The sequence below is a fragment of the Lytechinus variegatus genome, chromosome 1 (genome assembly GCF_018143015.1).
Source record: "Lytechinus variegatus isolate NC3 chromosome 1, Lvar_3.0, whole genome shotgun sequence".
NCBI lineage: Eukaryota > Metazoa > Echinodermata > Echinoidea > Temnopleuroida > Toxopneustidae > Lytechinus > Lytechinus variegatus.
Window position 1 is genome coordinate 15,875,982 of NC_054740.1, and position 17,398 is coordinate 15,893,379.

The 17,398-nt window shown below is 35.1% G+C and overlaps 1 protein-coding gene across 2 annotated transcripts in view; it reads right to left on the reverse strand.

Annotated features, from left to right (window-relative positions):
* The window catches only part of LOC121407164 (pirin-like), an 84,361-nt gene that overhangs the window by 19,962 nt on the left and 47,001 nt on the right, over window positions 1-17,398 (reverse strand). For both annotated transcript variants that reach the window (XM_041598115.1, XM_041598123.1), the window contains exon 8: window positions 5,550-5,616. In XM_041598115.1, the coding sequence (XP_041454049.1) occupies window positions 5,550-5,616 (67 nt within the window). The remainder of the gene's footprint in view (window positions 1-5,549; window positions 5,617-17,398) is intronic.

Sequence of the window (17,398 nt, forward strand, 5' to 3'; positions counted from 1 at the left end):
TGTACAAAAGCAAACAATGCGATAACTTGAAACTGCCGTATTGTTGTATTAAGTTGTAAGCCTACATGTATTCACTAACTGGGACCTTCTAAATATATGTCATAATATAGGGTGTTCAAGGAAAAATGTGTAGAATAGGGGTCTTAAGCACCCTGTTTTGTAACAAGGTGTGAAAGATTCTAATAAATCTGAAGTAAAGAATTGCCATAATTTGTAATCTAGAAACTGTATGCTAAAGTGACATCATCGGAAAATTTGATAAGGTGTTCTCATTGGAAGGGGGGGGGGGTCCTCGTCACGTGCCTTTGACATTTGGAAGGCGTATACACTGTGTTAGATAGCAAATCAACATTTTGTGATTTTTTTTGTGCATTTGTGTTTCAAGTTTTTTTAATTCTATCGTCAGGGCTCTGTATCCTTTAACTTGGCAGTTGATCATTAGTGCTGATTTCTAAGATCAATCACACACACACACACACTTGTCAATACAATCAGACATACAAATCCAGCTTATGATCGACTAAGAATTCTGTTGCAGGGCCCAGAAAAGGCAAATACCATTAGAACGTATTCAGAGTTCAGACCGCCTCGATCCCCAGAGGCCTTAAAATTCCCGATAATTATTTTCCATATTCATACCAACCGGAAGGACACCCTTTTAAAGTTCCCAAAAATATGAGCATGTGCAGGATGGTCCAATAAGTGAGATTCAGAATGGCTAGCTCAGCAGCCAACCACAGCGCCTGCTCCAAACTACACACTGTCTTAGAAAGTTTTTGTAATTTGCTTTCACACTGCCAAAATACCGGCGACCTTGGAAAAATCCCCACGAAAGTTCTTGTAATTATGTACCTACTATTAAGCACATATCTTCTTTCAGGGATAATACACGTAATTTTCTTTCACACGGCCAAAATTACCTGGTATTTTCTGATCGGGGTAGATCAGGGGAGATTTCCCGATCAGAGAATACCTGGAACTGACGAACTTCAGAGGCAGTCTGGATACACCAAGACTTTTTAAGTTGCTTAGATTATAGTTATGGGGATAATGTGTACAGGTATTGCTTTCTCATTTTGCTGGAGCACCCTATACAATGATTAGTTACTTCAGGAATATGCAGCCCTCTCATTAACTCTTTCCAAATCCATTGCATCCACTTACCTGACAATACATTATCTATGACATTATCCAATGACATTCAACTTTAAAGGCATATTTCATATCATATCCCTTACATTAAGTTTGTTGGATTGCATTTGACTTCTACAAAACATCTTAAAGGCATAGTTTCCACTACAAAATCTGAGAGTGGAAAAAATGACTTTTGCCACGATTTAGTTTATTTCCCAATCCCAAGCAATCCTCGGGTATAGTAAATTAATTGAGAGTTGGTTTCGGGGAAAAGAGTTACTATTCTATATCTCTTCATTACCTACAGTTTTTGCTAGATCCTCTAAAGACATTAACTATCTGTATACCATTATCCACACTAGCATTCAACTTTAAAGGTGTAATCTATACCATTATCACCCGTATCAGACATCTGAGCTGGTCATTTACAAAACCGTATTGCCCTACATTTTCTGAATATCGGGAAGGGTAGGTATATTGTTTGTATTTTCCTCGGTCTCAGTGCGCGTATTTACTTTGCATGCAGAGACGAAGCAAAATATACCTTTGTATTTTCCCTGGTCTCACATCCGGGAATTTGTGGATGTGTATAAAGAGATACGCTTCATAAGGATCCGCCCACCAACAATATACGTCATAATAAAGACAACGCTGAATCCGAGCGCTTGCAAGTACGTCATAATGGTAAAGTGCAGAGCCTAGACCGATATTAACATGACACAACAGAACTCTATTTTTAAAAGAAATATCCCCATTATCATGATTTTTGCTCTAGATATCTGATTTGGATGATAATAAAATATTGACTGGCTCTTCTTTCGGGAACATCAAATATATTGCCCTTAAATGACCCATATTGCCCTCGTCTAAAGACTCGGGCCAATATGATTCATTTGCTGGCAATATATTTGATGTTCCCCTCAAGGCCAGTCAATATTATATAATTATCCATACTTGTCATTCAACTTTCATATTCCATACTTTTTAAAGAAAACAAAAAAATTTGATTATTTGAATTTTTACAAAAACAGACCACCAATGTTCAGCACACTTCTGTAAAATTGGCATGTTAGATGATACTGTACTAGAGATTTTCCTTTTTTCTTGCTATTCGCTGAAAGCTATAAAAAAACTTTTAAAAATGTAGTCAATCCTTTTAGGTCTTATCAAAACCAGTGTAGTTAAGCTTTAAAGGTCAAGTCCACCTCAGAAAAATGTTGATTTGAATCAATAGAGAAAAATCAGACAAGCACAATGCTGAAAATTTCATCAAAATCGGATGTAAAATAAGAAAGTTATGACATTTCAAAGTTTCGCTTATTTTCAACAAAATAGTTATATGAACGAGCCAGTTATATCCAAATGAGAGAGTCGATGATGTCACTCACTCACTATTTCTTTTGATTTTTATTGTTTGAATTATACAATATTTCAATTTTTACGAATTTGACGATTAGGACCTCCTTGCCTGAAGCACAAAATGTTAAAATAATGGAATTCCACGTGTTCAGGGAGGAAACTTCATTTCACATGACAATGACGAGAAAATAAAAATATTTCATATTTCATATAATAAAATACAAAAGAAATAGTGAGTGAGTGATGTCATCAACTCTCTCATTTGGATGTAACTGGCTCGTTCATATAACTATTTTGTTGAAAATAAGCGAAACTTTAAAATGCCATAACTTTCTTATTTTACACCCGATTTTGATGAAATTTTCAGTGTTATGCTTGTTGAATTTTTCTCTTTTTATTCAAATCAAGTTTTTGTTGGGGTGGACTTGTCCTTTAAACAGCAGTCACAATCATTCATTTTCTTTTAGAATGTGTGTTTCATGCAACAAATTCAGCCCATGAACTCACGAAAATTATGTCATATTGAAATAAGCCCAAGGCAGATATTTCCACGCATTTAAGTCATGCCTATAGAATAACAAGTGTTATCAATCATCCTCAATTCAGAAAAGATATTAATGTATCTGTTAGTGACCTAAATACATGCAGTAGTACTACATGGTATGTTTTTGGAGTCTTATACAAATTTATAACTTATATATCACATTTCAGTGTTTGATGACTCTTTCAAATTAATCAGTTATGTATGAAGTTTTTTGGCTTAAATCCTCTCCTCATTTTACCATTCGCAAGGGGACTTGAACAAAACTGTAATTGTAATCCTATAGGAATTTGTTAAGAATCAAAGAAGTGCAGCAAAAATTACAACACAATAAATAGCCATGAAATACATAGGCCTATAAAGCAGTGATGTATTACCCAAGTTGAAGGATGGAAATCACAGACTGATTGAAATTTAAGGAAAATGTAATTCTCAAGATCGCAACTGATAAGAGAAAACAAACATTGATATGTGGGAACAAATTCACCTTGCTTTTAGTTTGGGGAGAATTATAATGCAATTACAAATATTATCCTTGAACTGCTAAAGCCAAGTTCAGGGTAGATATATATATATATTCAGAGCAACAAGGACATTAAATCATTATTCAAATTCTCTCTTAACGCACTTTTTTGTAAGAAATCTAAAAACAAATCTGCATTCTATTAAGTGCATTTTCAACAGCAAAAAAGGGGACTTCCTTTAAACAACCTTCTGCTACATTGGATAAGCTTTAACTTTGCACTGAATGGGGGATTTTCGGGGCTCTTTTGAGAAATTCGGGATGGGGGGGGGGGGTGAAATTACTCGAGCCCTGGGTACTTTTCCCCTGCAATGGCAGGTACGATACACGAGTAGGTTTCTAATCTTTGAATTTAATTCTCATTCACTATGAAAATCAAATCATTACTTTATCTTTATAGAGAACTGTATAATTCATATAGTAATTTTGCATTACACATCGATGAATGGTAATAATAAGAATAACAAATACAATAATAATGAGAACAATAATAATAACAATAATAATGATAATTATGACCATATCCGCTTACAAAGGACTTGGATAGTGACTATTTTTTACACCCTCTTCTTATCAATGCCAATATCTACTGAGAGTGTAAATTTATTTAAAAATAAGAATGTGTGGTTTTGGGTAATATCTGATAGTTGCATGAAATTACTCCACCCAATGACCAAGAAAGCACTGGTGCCTATATATAATCTTGATGTTGATCTACAGAGAGATAAGGATCAAAGAATTCCTACAACAATAAGGCATGTTTGATTTCTTGGTTGCGTATGATGTCATCAAAATCCTTGCAATCGTGTCAGTTAAAATGTCAAATTAACTGACCGTTCTTTTGCCTTTCGTTTGTTGCAAAATAATGGTTGGGTATCATCAATGATCTTCAATGACTGACAATGTAGCTCAAAAATAAAATAGCTGGAATGGTAAGCTGAGGTTGTAGCACGGCTGGTTAAAAATTTCTCTCAAGGATAGTAAGATTATGCAAATAAAAATAAGGCTCAAATGAATGGCACCTCTAAAAAATGTGTCTGTGTGTATTTCTGTTTTATACTGTATATTATCTGGTATAATACATTTACACTTTTTTTTATTTTTTGTTTCTCATAAAAAAAACTCAACTTAACAAAACAAAACAAAGTATTTACAAAATAAATATCACATGGGGATGGGCAAGACAAGACATTATTTTTTCTACTGTTGACGAAATTATACTTCACACTATAAATGCGTTGTATGTGTTATCAACATCTGAATGTTTCAATTTCAATAATGTGACTAAAATACTTTAAGGTCAAGTCCACCTCAGATGAATGTTGATCTGAATCAATAGAGAAAAATCAAACAAACAATGCTGAAAATAGCATCAAATTGGATGTAAAGTAAGAAAGTTAGGACATTTTGAAGTTTCGGTTATTTCTCACAAAATACTTATATGCACAATTTAGTCACATGCAAATGAGAGAATCGATGATATCCGTCACTCACTATTTCTTTTGTATTTTATTGTTTGAAATATACAATGTTTCAATTTTTACATATTTGAAAATAAGGACCAAGATGACTGAACCATAAAATGTTTAACAATGGTAAATCCACATGTTCAGGGAGAAATAAAATTTTGTTTCACAGGACAATCAGGAGAAAATAAAAATATTTCATATTTCATATAATAACATACAAAAGAAAAAGTGAGTGAGTGATGTCATCAGATCCCTCCTTTGCATACCAACCACGATGTGCATATAACTGTTTCAATGAAATTAAGCGAAAAATGTCATAACTTTCTTATTTTACATAAGATTTTGATGAAATTTTCATGCTTGTTGGATTTTTCTCTTTTCATTCAAATCAACTTTTTGTTGGGTGAACTTGTCATGGAATGAAGTAACGGTTGCCATATTTCTGTTGTTTCATAATGCTGTTTGTAACTTTGCAAACACCTTCATGAAACAGTTTCCAGGCAGAAAACTTAATAAATCTTACCTTCTCTTTCTACGGGTTCATTCAATGGTTTCCCAGCTATGAGTAGAAAACGACACATATCAGATTCCTAGAAGGAAAAAGACAAAGAAAACGAAAAAGAGACAAAGATATAGATAGAGAAGGAAAGGCAGAATGAGAAAGAGGAGGAAATGTAGGAGGAGGAAATGTAGGAGGAGAAGGAGGAGGAGGAGAAGGAGGATGGGAAGGAGGAGGAAGAGGAGGTAGAGGAGGAGGAGGAGGAGAGGAGAAGGAGGAGAAGAAGGAGAAGGAGGTGGAGGAGAATAAGGAGGAGGAGAAGAAGGAGGGGAAGGAGGAGGAAGAGAAGGTGGAGAAGAAGGAGGAGGACAAAGGGAGGAAGAGAAGAAGGAGGAGGAGGAGGGAGAGATAGGAATGAATAAAAAGTTTGATCAAAATGTTAATAAATTATTTCAAAAAAAAAAACAACGTCTTTTGTGTATCATTTTGTCATGTTGCACAGACACCACTGCTCTGAAATCTAAAACAAAACCTTCATACTTTAGATCATATTATGGGGCAAAAAAATCAGATTTCTGAATCACTTCCTATTATAAAGCTCATACTGTATTTTAAACAAACAAGTATTATATTTTCTGATATCTATCAATCACAATACTACATCATTAAATCTTCTTTTATTTGTGAGGATAACAAATGTTAATGACCTCATTACTATGCTCATGTAAAACTGTAAGCCACTAAAAAAAAAGTATGGCATTAAACGGGTCTTCACCTGAAATAAAGGCATTGATTGGGTGGACCACACACTTCACGTTCCCATTATTCGCAAATCTTTCAAATTATTCAACGGTTCACTGGCATATTGATAATCTCTATCCAAAATAGCATAATCGGTCAATGCAGCTTGCAAAAACCACTAATAGATTGAGCAATCTCTTTTGCAAAATGACACCTCCCATAGCATAAACTCATCCTTGTGCAACACGATTTTCCAAAGACGTCAAGGCCTTTAGAGCTAAGAACCATAAATTGACATCTTCTTTTTTAAAAATCTCGGCGGCAGTACACCACGGCTGTTGACCCCTTTATCAATAGCACCCTAAAAACTTTTCTTACTGCATTCTAAAGGTTGCAAATCAATTAGACAGAGAATAGATATTCAAGCGGTAAACCTACAAAGTGGTGACCGTCATAGAATGTTAATAGCTGCAACCGTGTTTTGGGGTCCATTCACTTGATTTGCCACAATTCTCTTCTTTTCTTTATCACCCACTTTTACGAATCCAACTCATTTGGAAAGCCGAGATCTCTAATCCCCTCTTAACTCTCAACTACAATCTCGGATCTTGGAGAAGTCTTCTCCTTTTATTGAGAATTGCTGTGATTGCATGCCTAATATTGGAGTGCCTAAATCTATAGATTCAGGCATTAAATGTAAAAGAAAGTAATTGAAACAATTATTTCATGTGAAAGTCTTTAAAATCAAGATTAATTAAAATATTACCATAGATATAGATCTGGTTCATTGAAATCAAATGTTTGTGAAAGAACAACCGATAGTTCCGATGATAAACACAAAAAGGGCAAATGTGGGACAGTGTATTGCTCTGAAAAATACCCAACATTTTATGGAATTCCATGCTTATTTTGCTCATTTCTCAGCAATTACGTTTTTTCCTAAAGCCAATTCACACATATTCTTTATTTATATGCATGTATACAAACACTTGAGTGGTCATTTTATTGGAGTATGTTCGAACTCATTTTGAGGTTTTTACCACAACTGGTATTTATCTTTAATGTGATGTTTATACACACAGTCCATGTTCCTTAAAACTCACTACCAATAATATATGATTGGAGATTACTTTATAAGCTACTGAAATAGAACATTTTATTGGCCATGATCAAATTTGTGAGAGAAATGGAGGAGGAAGTTTCATGAAAGATGCCCCATTGCTATTGTCTTATGCCACTTTTAATATTAACCAATAGCCCTGTTTCTTTGTTTTAGGCATTCTTGAACTATGAATAACACAATTTACATGAAACATGCAACTTGTACATCACACTATTAAAGTGTTCATAATACTCTCAGAATGAAGGGGGGATTCTTCCTGCCCTTTCCCATTCCCTTCCCGCTATTCCCGAGAATTACCTCAATTTTTTTGTTATTAAAATTTTTTATTTTCTTTTGTTAAATATAAATGCATATTTCTAAAGTACAGAAGGCACCAAATCCAAAGTTCTAACATTAAATGTTCAAAATGTGCCTGAATGAATGCATATAAGCATGGCAGGTGCACATCATGAGAACATTTTTTTTTCTGAAATAAATGAACAGAAATAGGATCAGAATTCTTGCAAACATTTTTTCCCCAGGAAATTTGATTCCTACCATGACTTTTGATGTCAGCTTGATAACGCCTGCAGACTTTTGAACATCTATGTTCTAATAGTTATTCAATTTGTTTACTCATCCATTAGTGAGGATCTCATTCTTTTGTATAGACACATAAACCTCAACATACTTGAGGATCATTGTATTATGTTCAGATTGACAAAATATATGTCAAATCTTTTGATACTTTGCCGGCTTCGCACAAGGAGAATTAAACAGGGATGCCAATTATAATTAATAAATATATATATTAACCCTCAAAAATGTTTTTTTATGGCTTCAAAATGAGTTGCTTGGATTATAAGACAAGACTTAACCCAAATATTGACAATTTCAGAGAGAGAAGAAAAAAAAAACACTTTAACTGCAGTGAAGATATTAAACAAAAAATTGCTTCTACAAAGGGCATAATTACAAGAAAATGTGAGAACATAGAACTAATTCTAACTTAATTGTTTTGATAAAAAACATATTTGTAGTGAATAGTGAATGAAAATGAAAGAGGTGGAAAAAAAAATAAAAGAAGAGAACAAAAGGTTATGGAGTGCTGTGGGTGTGTAACTTTTTTTTTAATACCAAAGACCTAGCACATCAGGTTTCAGCTCTTGAATTTGATTGAGAATATGATGTAAATGATGCTGAGGTTGTCTAGCATCCCCCCCTAAAATCCAGGCACCAGTCAGCACTCCTGCTAGTAACTATGGCTTCTTTACGCAGCTCTTAGTGCATTACTTGCAGATAAATTATTACAAATGCATGCATTTCTATAAAGAAGGAAGTGGGCACTGCTGGCGCATTGCACAGGTGGGGTGGAAGGACTGTACCAAACTCAACAATGATGGGGCTATACAAGTTTGAAAAGCAATGAATCTAATGGACTGACAATTGACCCCCTGTATGGGGCTATCAACCGACTGTGACCATGGCAAATACAAATGACTGTACCCAGATTTCTAACTAAATTTCAACAGGGATAGGAAGAGTAGGATTCATTCACATGAATCCTTTGTAAGCATTATCGGACTGCAATCAATTGTAGCTGCATTGGTGATTACACAATACCAGGGATAGGCCTATATGAGCCAACTAAAAATCATTCTCTATCATTGTGGCAGGGTGTTTTTGAAATTCTATAGAAAAGGGGCCTACGCAAAATATGCCTATTTCGAAAACGAAAAAAAAAAAAACAGTTAAGTTCAGGGACTGGAACAATTTTTTTTATTTACAATAACATATAACCATATTGTTAATAGTCCGGTTCACTTGGTTGCTTTCAAGTTATTCTCTTCATTCAAATAAAAGTTTCAAATGAAAAGAGCTATGTTACACTGTATGTATGCAAAATTACAAATCTAAAATTTCCACTAAATAATATTACAATATACATGCACCTGTGTGTTTTCTTGAGGTGTCAATGTAAGGGGAGGGAGGGGGTGTGCTGACCCTTTCCTGCAAGCTGGTGTATGGAATTCATCATTGGGGGGGGGGGCACATATCCCCCTCCCAAAACGAACATAATAGGCGGTTTCAAACCGCCTCGATCACAAGAATCCCCGTTAAATTACGAGAACTTTTTAAGGCTAAAATATACCCGTTAATTATTCCTGCATTCACACCGCCCCGAAACACATCCTTCGGGATAAGTTCCCGAAGTTACGAGCATGCGCAGTGTGGTCTGATAAGCAGGCAAGGCGGGAGATTCAAAATCACTAGCCCAGCAGCCACCCACGCCGCCGCGCCCAACGACACGCTGGGATAAAAGTTCCCGTAATTTGCTTTCACATCGCCAAAATACCTGCGACCTTGGAAAAATCCCCACGAAAGTTCTTGTAATTTCGCCAAGTACCTACTATATAGCGGGTATTTTCTTTCGGGAAGATTACGCGTAGTTTGCTTTCACATTACCAAAATACCTGGTATTTTCTGATCGGGGTAAATTTCCCGATCAGAGAATACCTGGAACTGGCGAACTTCGAGGCGGTCTGAAACCACCTATTAAGTAATCCTATACAAATGTGGTATTCTGAATTGATGCCAGACTGAATAAGGGGAAAAAACACAGGCTTCAGGCGATCTCACCCCTGAAATGCTCAGATGAGCCCTGGATCAGCTGGAAAATAAAAAATAGAACCCCCAATATCCCCATTCACTGAAATGTTAGTATCAGGCAATAGATTGTGAAAACAGGGTTGGGAGAATACTTTATTTTGCATGGACTAAGTACTCACATTATAACTATCATAAGCAGCTGGTAATAAAATGATAGTTAAAGGCATTCTCTTCCTCAGTAAAAAGACTAGTGAGATGTATCAACACATGATTTATGAATAATACAATCATAAAAATTAGTAATTGATATCCAGATATCAGGGATGATCTCTGATTACAAATGGGTTTTACCAATAAATGACAACCAGCAACAACCTGCCTGGAAACGACACTTTTTTGTTCTTCCACCTACAGGTTGGGGGAGAGAGAAATAATGGAAGCCCCAATAAATGCACAGGTCCCAGGCAATACCCATTCCTATAACAGTCTCAGCTATGAGGCAAACTGCAGAAGTGTTACAGAGGTGCAGTCAACATGATCAGGAGGGTTAAAAGTTGAATACCCCCCTTTATGGCATGCTCTTATAAAATGTCATATTAGATAAATATTTAAGAGTGACTTCAATGGGGGGCTTCTGGAGGGACCTTTTTTGAAGATGAGTGAAAAGAGAAATGAGGTTACGCTGAATAGGTGATTCATCAGTCGGGCTTCTTCGTCTTGTCGATGGCTGACTCTTAACCACCGAGGGCTCGCTCTCTATTCAGCGTTTTTTCCTTGGGGTCCATGAATAGAGACGCCAATACTCGGTCAAAGAGATATGCAGGGACAATGCCGATAATTTGTGCATTTCTCTCTCCATTGGGTTAAAAAGCCAGTCTTTGCCAGGGAAACGGGTGAGGGATGAGCTACATACAAAAGTCAAATTCACTATCAGACGGAGACCTCTGAAAATATGACATTAATCAATCTTTTGAAAGAAAATACAAATAAATTTAGTAAGGAGAGAGAGAGACGGAGAAGAAATAGAAATCAAGATTGATTAGGACTAGTCGAGAGAATTCATTGTGGTAAGCGCTTCATTGTGGTGGTATTCTAAATTGATGCCAGACTGAATATATGTTTGTGTAATTAGGACAAATTTAAAATAGGCAGATGATATTTTTTTCCACAGGAAACAGATAACTATCAGAAGCAACGATAACAGGGCGTGTCCCGAGGAATGGGATGTTTACTTCATTTCATTGCATACATAAATCTTGATAATATGCTATACACATCAAATACTGACACAAAGAATGCAAAATAACAAGTATATTTCTCACATTCCATATTACAATGAATACTATTAAATACAGTGGCGCTCAAAAGTTAGAGAACCCTACCAAAATGAACATATGGTGTTCAAGTTCTGCCATGTTTTAGATATTTAATTGTGGAGTCAGGTGATAAAATATCGCAGTCAATAAAGTTTGTTTCTCTGGGCTCCTCGACCATTGTTGCATGGTTATCTTCATTCAAAACTCTGCATTTTTGTGGTGGGGTTCACTTTAGTCTGCAGGCACAGACCCTGATTGAAAGTTTGATCAATAAGTGTGTCTGCACGCACAGACTAGCACATACAAATGAGCGAGAGGGCCTCCATTACACAAGGCATGGGTAGGCTGCACATTCAGACCCTTAACTCGAGTGGAGGATTTGCACAGCCGACCAGGGTTCACTAACCTTTGAGCACAATTATACCTCTGCTAAAAACACATACACATGAAGATCACCATTCAATAAAATTTTTAAATGCTAGAATCATACCAACTGTGATCACAAATTTGTGAACTTCACCTAGAATGTACAGAACACGAAATGCATTTCCAACCCAGGAGAAGGGCCGTATTAAATTGCCAATTTAGGGAAAAAAAACAAATCTGATGAAATTCAAACATCGGTATAGTTCTTTTTTAGTCTCAATAGCACATGAGAAATGCTCTGAATAATGACTTAATTAAAGACCCGACCTCAGTGCATTTAATACAGATGCAAAGAGGATGCGAAACGTTAAAAAAAATGTTATTGTTGGAAAATGCTATGCATCCATTGTGTACTCATTGCATGTGTTTCATACGTCTGTTCTTTTCTGTTCCATTTTCACAAATTTTCGCACATTTTGTCCATTTCTGGAGCATATGAAAACGGATGAAGCCACCTCCAAAATTTTGCTCATCCATGTGTCCTTTACGCATGTTTTGTGTCCATCTACCACTGGGACCAGGCCTTTGAATACAAATGTATTATCAAAGAGGACTACATGTATATGTATGCTGACTCAAGAAAATCTGATAAATGCGTTTTTGAGGATTGGTATTTAGATTATATGTCAGAGAAAAAGATTTACATTAATTTTACCCAACTAACAAGTTTTAAACTTATCTTTTCCCTTTTTTGCAGTGGAGGGGTGTGGTCTCTGTAATCTTGACTTGTTTAATTAATTTCATGAGGATATACCACATTCAATCAAATCAAAATGGATATGGAGAGCAATCACAAAAATAAAAATGTACTTTATTATAAAATGGTCAAAGCTGATTAGTAAGGGCTCATTATCCACAGTAATTTTTCACATCAAAACTGACCACCATAAAAAATAATTTATAATGACTGACAAGGCCCCAAATTATGACCCCTTCCCCTCTTCCATCTTATTCCAGAAAAAATTAATTCTGAAATGTGGGTTTAAATGAATAGGATTATAATTTGGATGTATTAATGACCTTCCAGCCCCTTCCTTTAGAACCTAATTTAAATGATGAATTGATGTACGATCATCATTGATTCGTTGAATGGTAATCATCAATGTATTCATATCAAATTTTACGATCTACAGAGTGGTATCTTTTATCAAAATTTGCATTCATTATATAATTACTCCTTTCTCAATGAGGGATGTAAAATGATAATTAGTCCAGGTGTTTTTAATAGCAAAGGCATTTTGTAGTCTTTTAAGAATAAAAAAAGGTTGACAAAAAAAGTAAGACAGGTCAAGGTAATTCATACCCTCTAGATTTTTTAATGGCCAACAAGTATTTTCTAAATATCTGTATGTTCTTTATATCATCACTGTGCAGTTTTCCATATCAAAATTTAAATAAAATATATCGAAAATACCTCATCATACAAAATTATTGTGACTGGCATACTGAGCCCACCCCCCCCCAAAAAAAAATAACCTTTCAGTTTCCCATACTACATGTATCATACAAAATATAGTGACTGGCACCCTTGCCCCCCCCCCACTGTGCAAAAAAAAATAACTTTTCAGTTTCCCATACTACATGTATCATACAAAATATAGTGACTGGCACCCTTGCCCCCCCCCAAAAAAAAAATAATCATCATCATAATACAATAAAAATAAAAAATAATAAATAGAAATGAATAAATAAATAAATAATAATAACAATAATATTGATAAAAATAATAAGATAAATTTTTTTTCAATATGATGGAAGAATGAATAGATTAATAAATAAATGAATAAAAATACAACTGACTAAATAAATCAATTAATATGTACATTTGAAGTAAGAAAGTTTGGTTTACAAAATGTTCAGTTCACTACCTAAAATCTTTCACTTTTATGTCCACTTTGCGAAAGTATTATCTTTCTTTATGTTAGTTCTCCAATTCACTTCCTCTCTGAGTAATAAAAACTTTAAACTCTTTCTGCAAAGGGCCCCACATGAATTCCATTTAGATGCGATCCACATGTATATATTTGACAACAACGCGATCAATGATAAAGGGTTTACCAATAAATTGAGAATGCATGAAAGATTACATCAAGTGACAAAAAGCAGATCATGTAATAAAATTTGAGACCTTTGGGGAAATCTTAAACCTACACCTATTAATGTTAAATGAGGATATGCTTAATATGCGTCTTGCCATATTTTCAATCTTAAAAGTAGTTTATACACTTCATAATTCTGTCCTTAAATTTCATTCTGGAAGCATAGTGGTAAAGTGGTTCTTTCAGTTAGGATTTAAGGACGTTCCATAGCTAAAATGAAGTCCATGTCCTTTTCACCAAATTTTGCAGAGTTACTTTGGTATCTATGCATTATGAAAATGAAAAAAAAACATATAGACCTTTTCATGTGCTTATTTTTTTTCTACGGGACTTCAAAGTCGCCGTATTTGAATGATATGCAATCTTGCGCAATCAAGAGAATTATGCCACTCTCAGACCTCACGAATGACATCATCTTTACTCAGTGGATACCGCACCAAACTTCATCAAATTATCAAGATATAACAAAATGTATACCAAAGTAAGAGAAAGTCTTTTAATTGGTAAAAATATCTATTTGGAGTCAGCAGCGCCCTCATTTGGCAAGAATGGTGCAAAAACTCGGAAAAAAAATCTTCAAAGGCGTGAATCTATTTTAAAATTAAAAAGTATTTTGTAAGCTGCACTTTTTACAAAATCCATGTCATTTTCATCAAATTCGGCTAAACTGTAGAGGAATGTATATGGAAGATGTAGGGAAGTTAAAAATATAGGGTCCATGTGCTCATTTTTTAACTATGAGTATCAAAAATGTTGCGAGTTGGCATGAAAATCGCCTAAAATGTGCCGAAAACATGCAAAAGTCTCTTAAAATCCTCTAAAATGCAAATGGTTCCATATTTCAATCCCAAACATCCAAAATCCATGTCATTTTCATCATACTCTCCAGATTTGTAGAGGAATATTTTCTGAAGGCATTTAAATATTAAAAATATGGGATCCATGTGCTCGTTTTTAAACTATAAGTGTCCAAAATATTGCAAGTTGGCTTGAAATCACCTAAAATGCGCCAAAACATGCAAAAGTCTAATAATACCGTCTAAAATGCAAATGGTTCCACATTTCGCTCCCAAACATTCAAAATCAATGCCATTTTCACCAAACTTTCCAGATTTGTAGAGGAATATTTTCTGAAGGCATCTAAATATCAAAAATATGGGGTCCATGTGCTGCACTTTCAAAACCCATGCCATTTTCACCAAACTTTGCAAAGTTGTAGAGGAAGGTATACCTAAGAGGAGCAAACATAAAAAAATATGGGTTTGTGTGCTTGTTATCAAACTATCAGCACTCTAACGTGCCAAAAGCTTTATCTATGTGAGGAAAAATTCCAAACCGCTCTACCATTTTCAAACTCTGGGTCATATTCACCATACTTTGCAGCACTACAGAGAAAAGTATTTTGAAATTGTAGAGGAATTTAAAAAAAATGGTCCATGGAATAATTTCAGTTTATTCATGAAATAACACATCGGAACTGCAGTTAGTGCAGATTAGGAGAAAAATCAGCTCATACCTGATTAATCACCAGTTCATCCATTGTGACCTCAGCGCGCAGAGTGTAAAATATGTGCAGATCATGATGCGCATACACAATTAAAAACAAATCAAACGCAAGTCTGTGATACATGCATTTCACTAGTTAAAAGTCAAGTTGCGACTGACTTTTGGCAACAATGCTATCAAATTGTGTGTTCCCCCACATGACAAAGGGTCTATAGAATTGAGAATGTACGAAAAATTATATCCAATGACTAAAAGCAGATCATATCATATTTGACAGACCTTCTGGGAAATCATAAAGAAGAATGAAACCTTTGGAACAAGATAGCTTGTGTAAAAACAGAAAAATCAAAGAAACAGATCAACAAAAGTTTGAGAAAAATCGGACAAATAATGAGAAAATTATGAGCATTTGAATATTGCAATTACTAATGCTATGGAGATTCTCCAATTGGCAATGCGTCAAAGATGTGTGATGTAACTTGTGAACAACTTTTCTTTCTTCTTATTCTTTGATTTTTTTTTGTTTCGACACGCAAGCCTACTTGTTCCAAAGGTTTCATTCCCCTTTAAACCCTCCACATATTTTTCATCTTGAAAAGTAGTTAACAAACTTCAGAAATCTGTTCTAAAAACTTCACTCTGAAAGCGCCGTAGTAAATTGGTTATGCAGGGATTCGATTTTAAGGCGCGCGAGAGCGATCCCGCGCTACATGCGCGCCTTAATCCATTTTAGGTAGCGCGATTAATAGCGCGCCTCGCGATCGTTGACCTGCGCGGAAATGCCTAAAATCGCCCTCGAAATCACCAAAAATCATGCTTATTGCCGAGTGATAACAATTCAATATGCTCGAGCTCCGCTTACCATTTAAAAATCATCCAAAATCCAACCCTCAAAGTAATGAATAATCCTTAAAAATAGCGAGTAGCGCAGTTTCAAATTCCGACGTTGCGTTATTTTTTCTGTACCACGTATTTCCATACACATGGTACCAAGTACGGAAAAAAAATCAATGCAACGGTCGGGAAACAGTTGCATGTATAGGGGTCCATTATGACTACCACCATGTGCGATTTCGAATGCACATGTTTTCCCTACAGATATCACAATTCTGTGATTGAATAATTCAAATTACACAGAAAATAAATCCCTGAGTCTTGTAACCTAGCATTGGTGAGTTGTCATTCGGCTTTGCTTTTCAAAACAGCTTATTAACTTCCAAAATAAGTTACCTTATTTATTACTTATAACTAAAAAATCATTTATTTTCTTTTTTTAGGGGATGAGGTATTATATCAGACAATAAATCATCAAACAAAGCTCCATCTATTTTAAAAGGCTGGCGGCAGGCTCACGCATTGGCGCTTTTACTAGCTAGCCAGTTAGAGCTCTGTCTCTGCCAGAGCTCTGGGGGACAATTCACTCAGTAAAGGCCTCAATGATGGTGATTTTCTGTTTCAGAGTTTACATTTCATGAATATTATTCAAAACTGCCAATAAAGTTTGATGATTTCTTCATTGTTATGTATATTTAAGTTCTTAATGAATACATTCTCACCGAATTTAGACTCCCCAATAGAGAAATGAAATTTTCATGGAGATCTGCGTTTTCAAAGAACTTCAGGAAAAGTTAGGGGATGTGGGCCTTTATTACATGTACATGGCTGAGTACAGGGTATTGTACTGGAATAGATGGAGTAGAAATTAGATATTGAATTCATTTATATCCAAGTCCAACTCACAGTCACACACGCACTCACCCACACACACCCACATCCAAGATTCTAAGCATGAAAAATAACTTTAAAAATCATACAATATTGAACAAAAAGTAATAATTCATTAATAAGTGAACAGGTATTCCTCAAAATACAAAAAAGTAGCATTTAAAAAGAGCCCCCGAAATGCAAAAAGTAGCCCCCAAAATTTGCCAAAAAAATTTAAAATGGAGCCCCTGAAAAAAAAATTTGTCAGTGACTTAACTTTAAGCCAAAGTCAAAACCCAACTCAAACAGGTTTTGATAACACAATCTAATTACAAAACATTGTAAAACGATTACAAATACTTTCTTTGG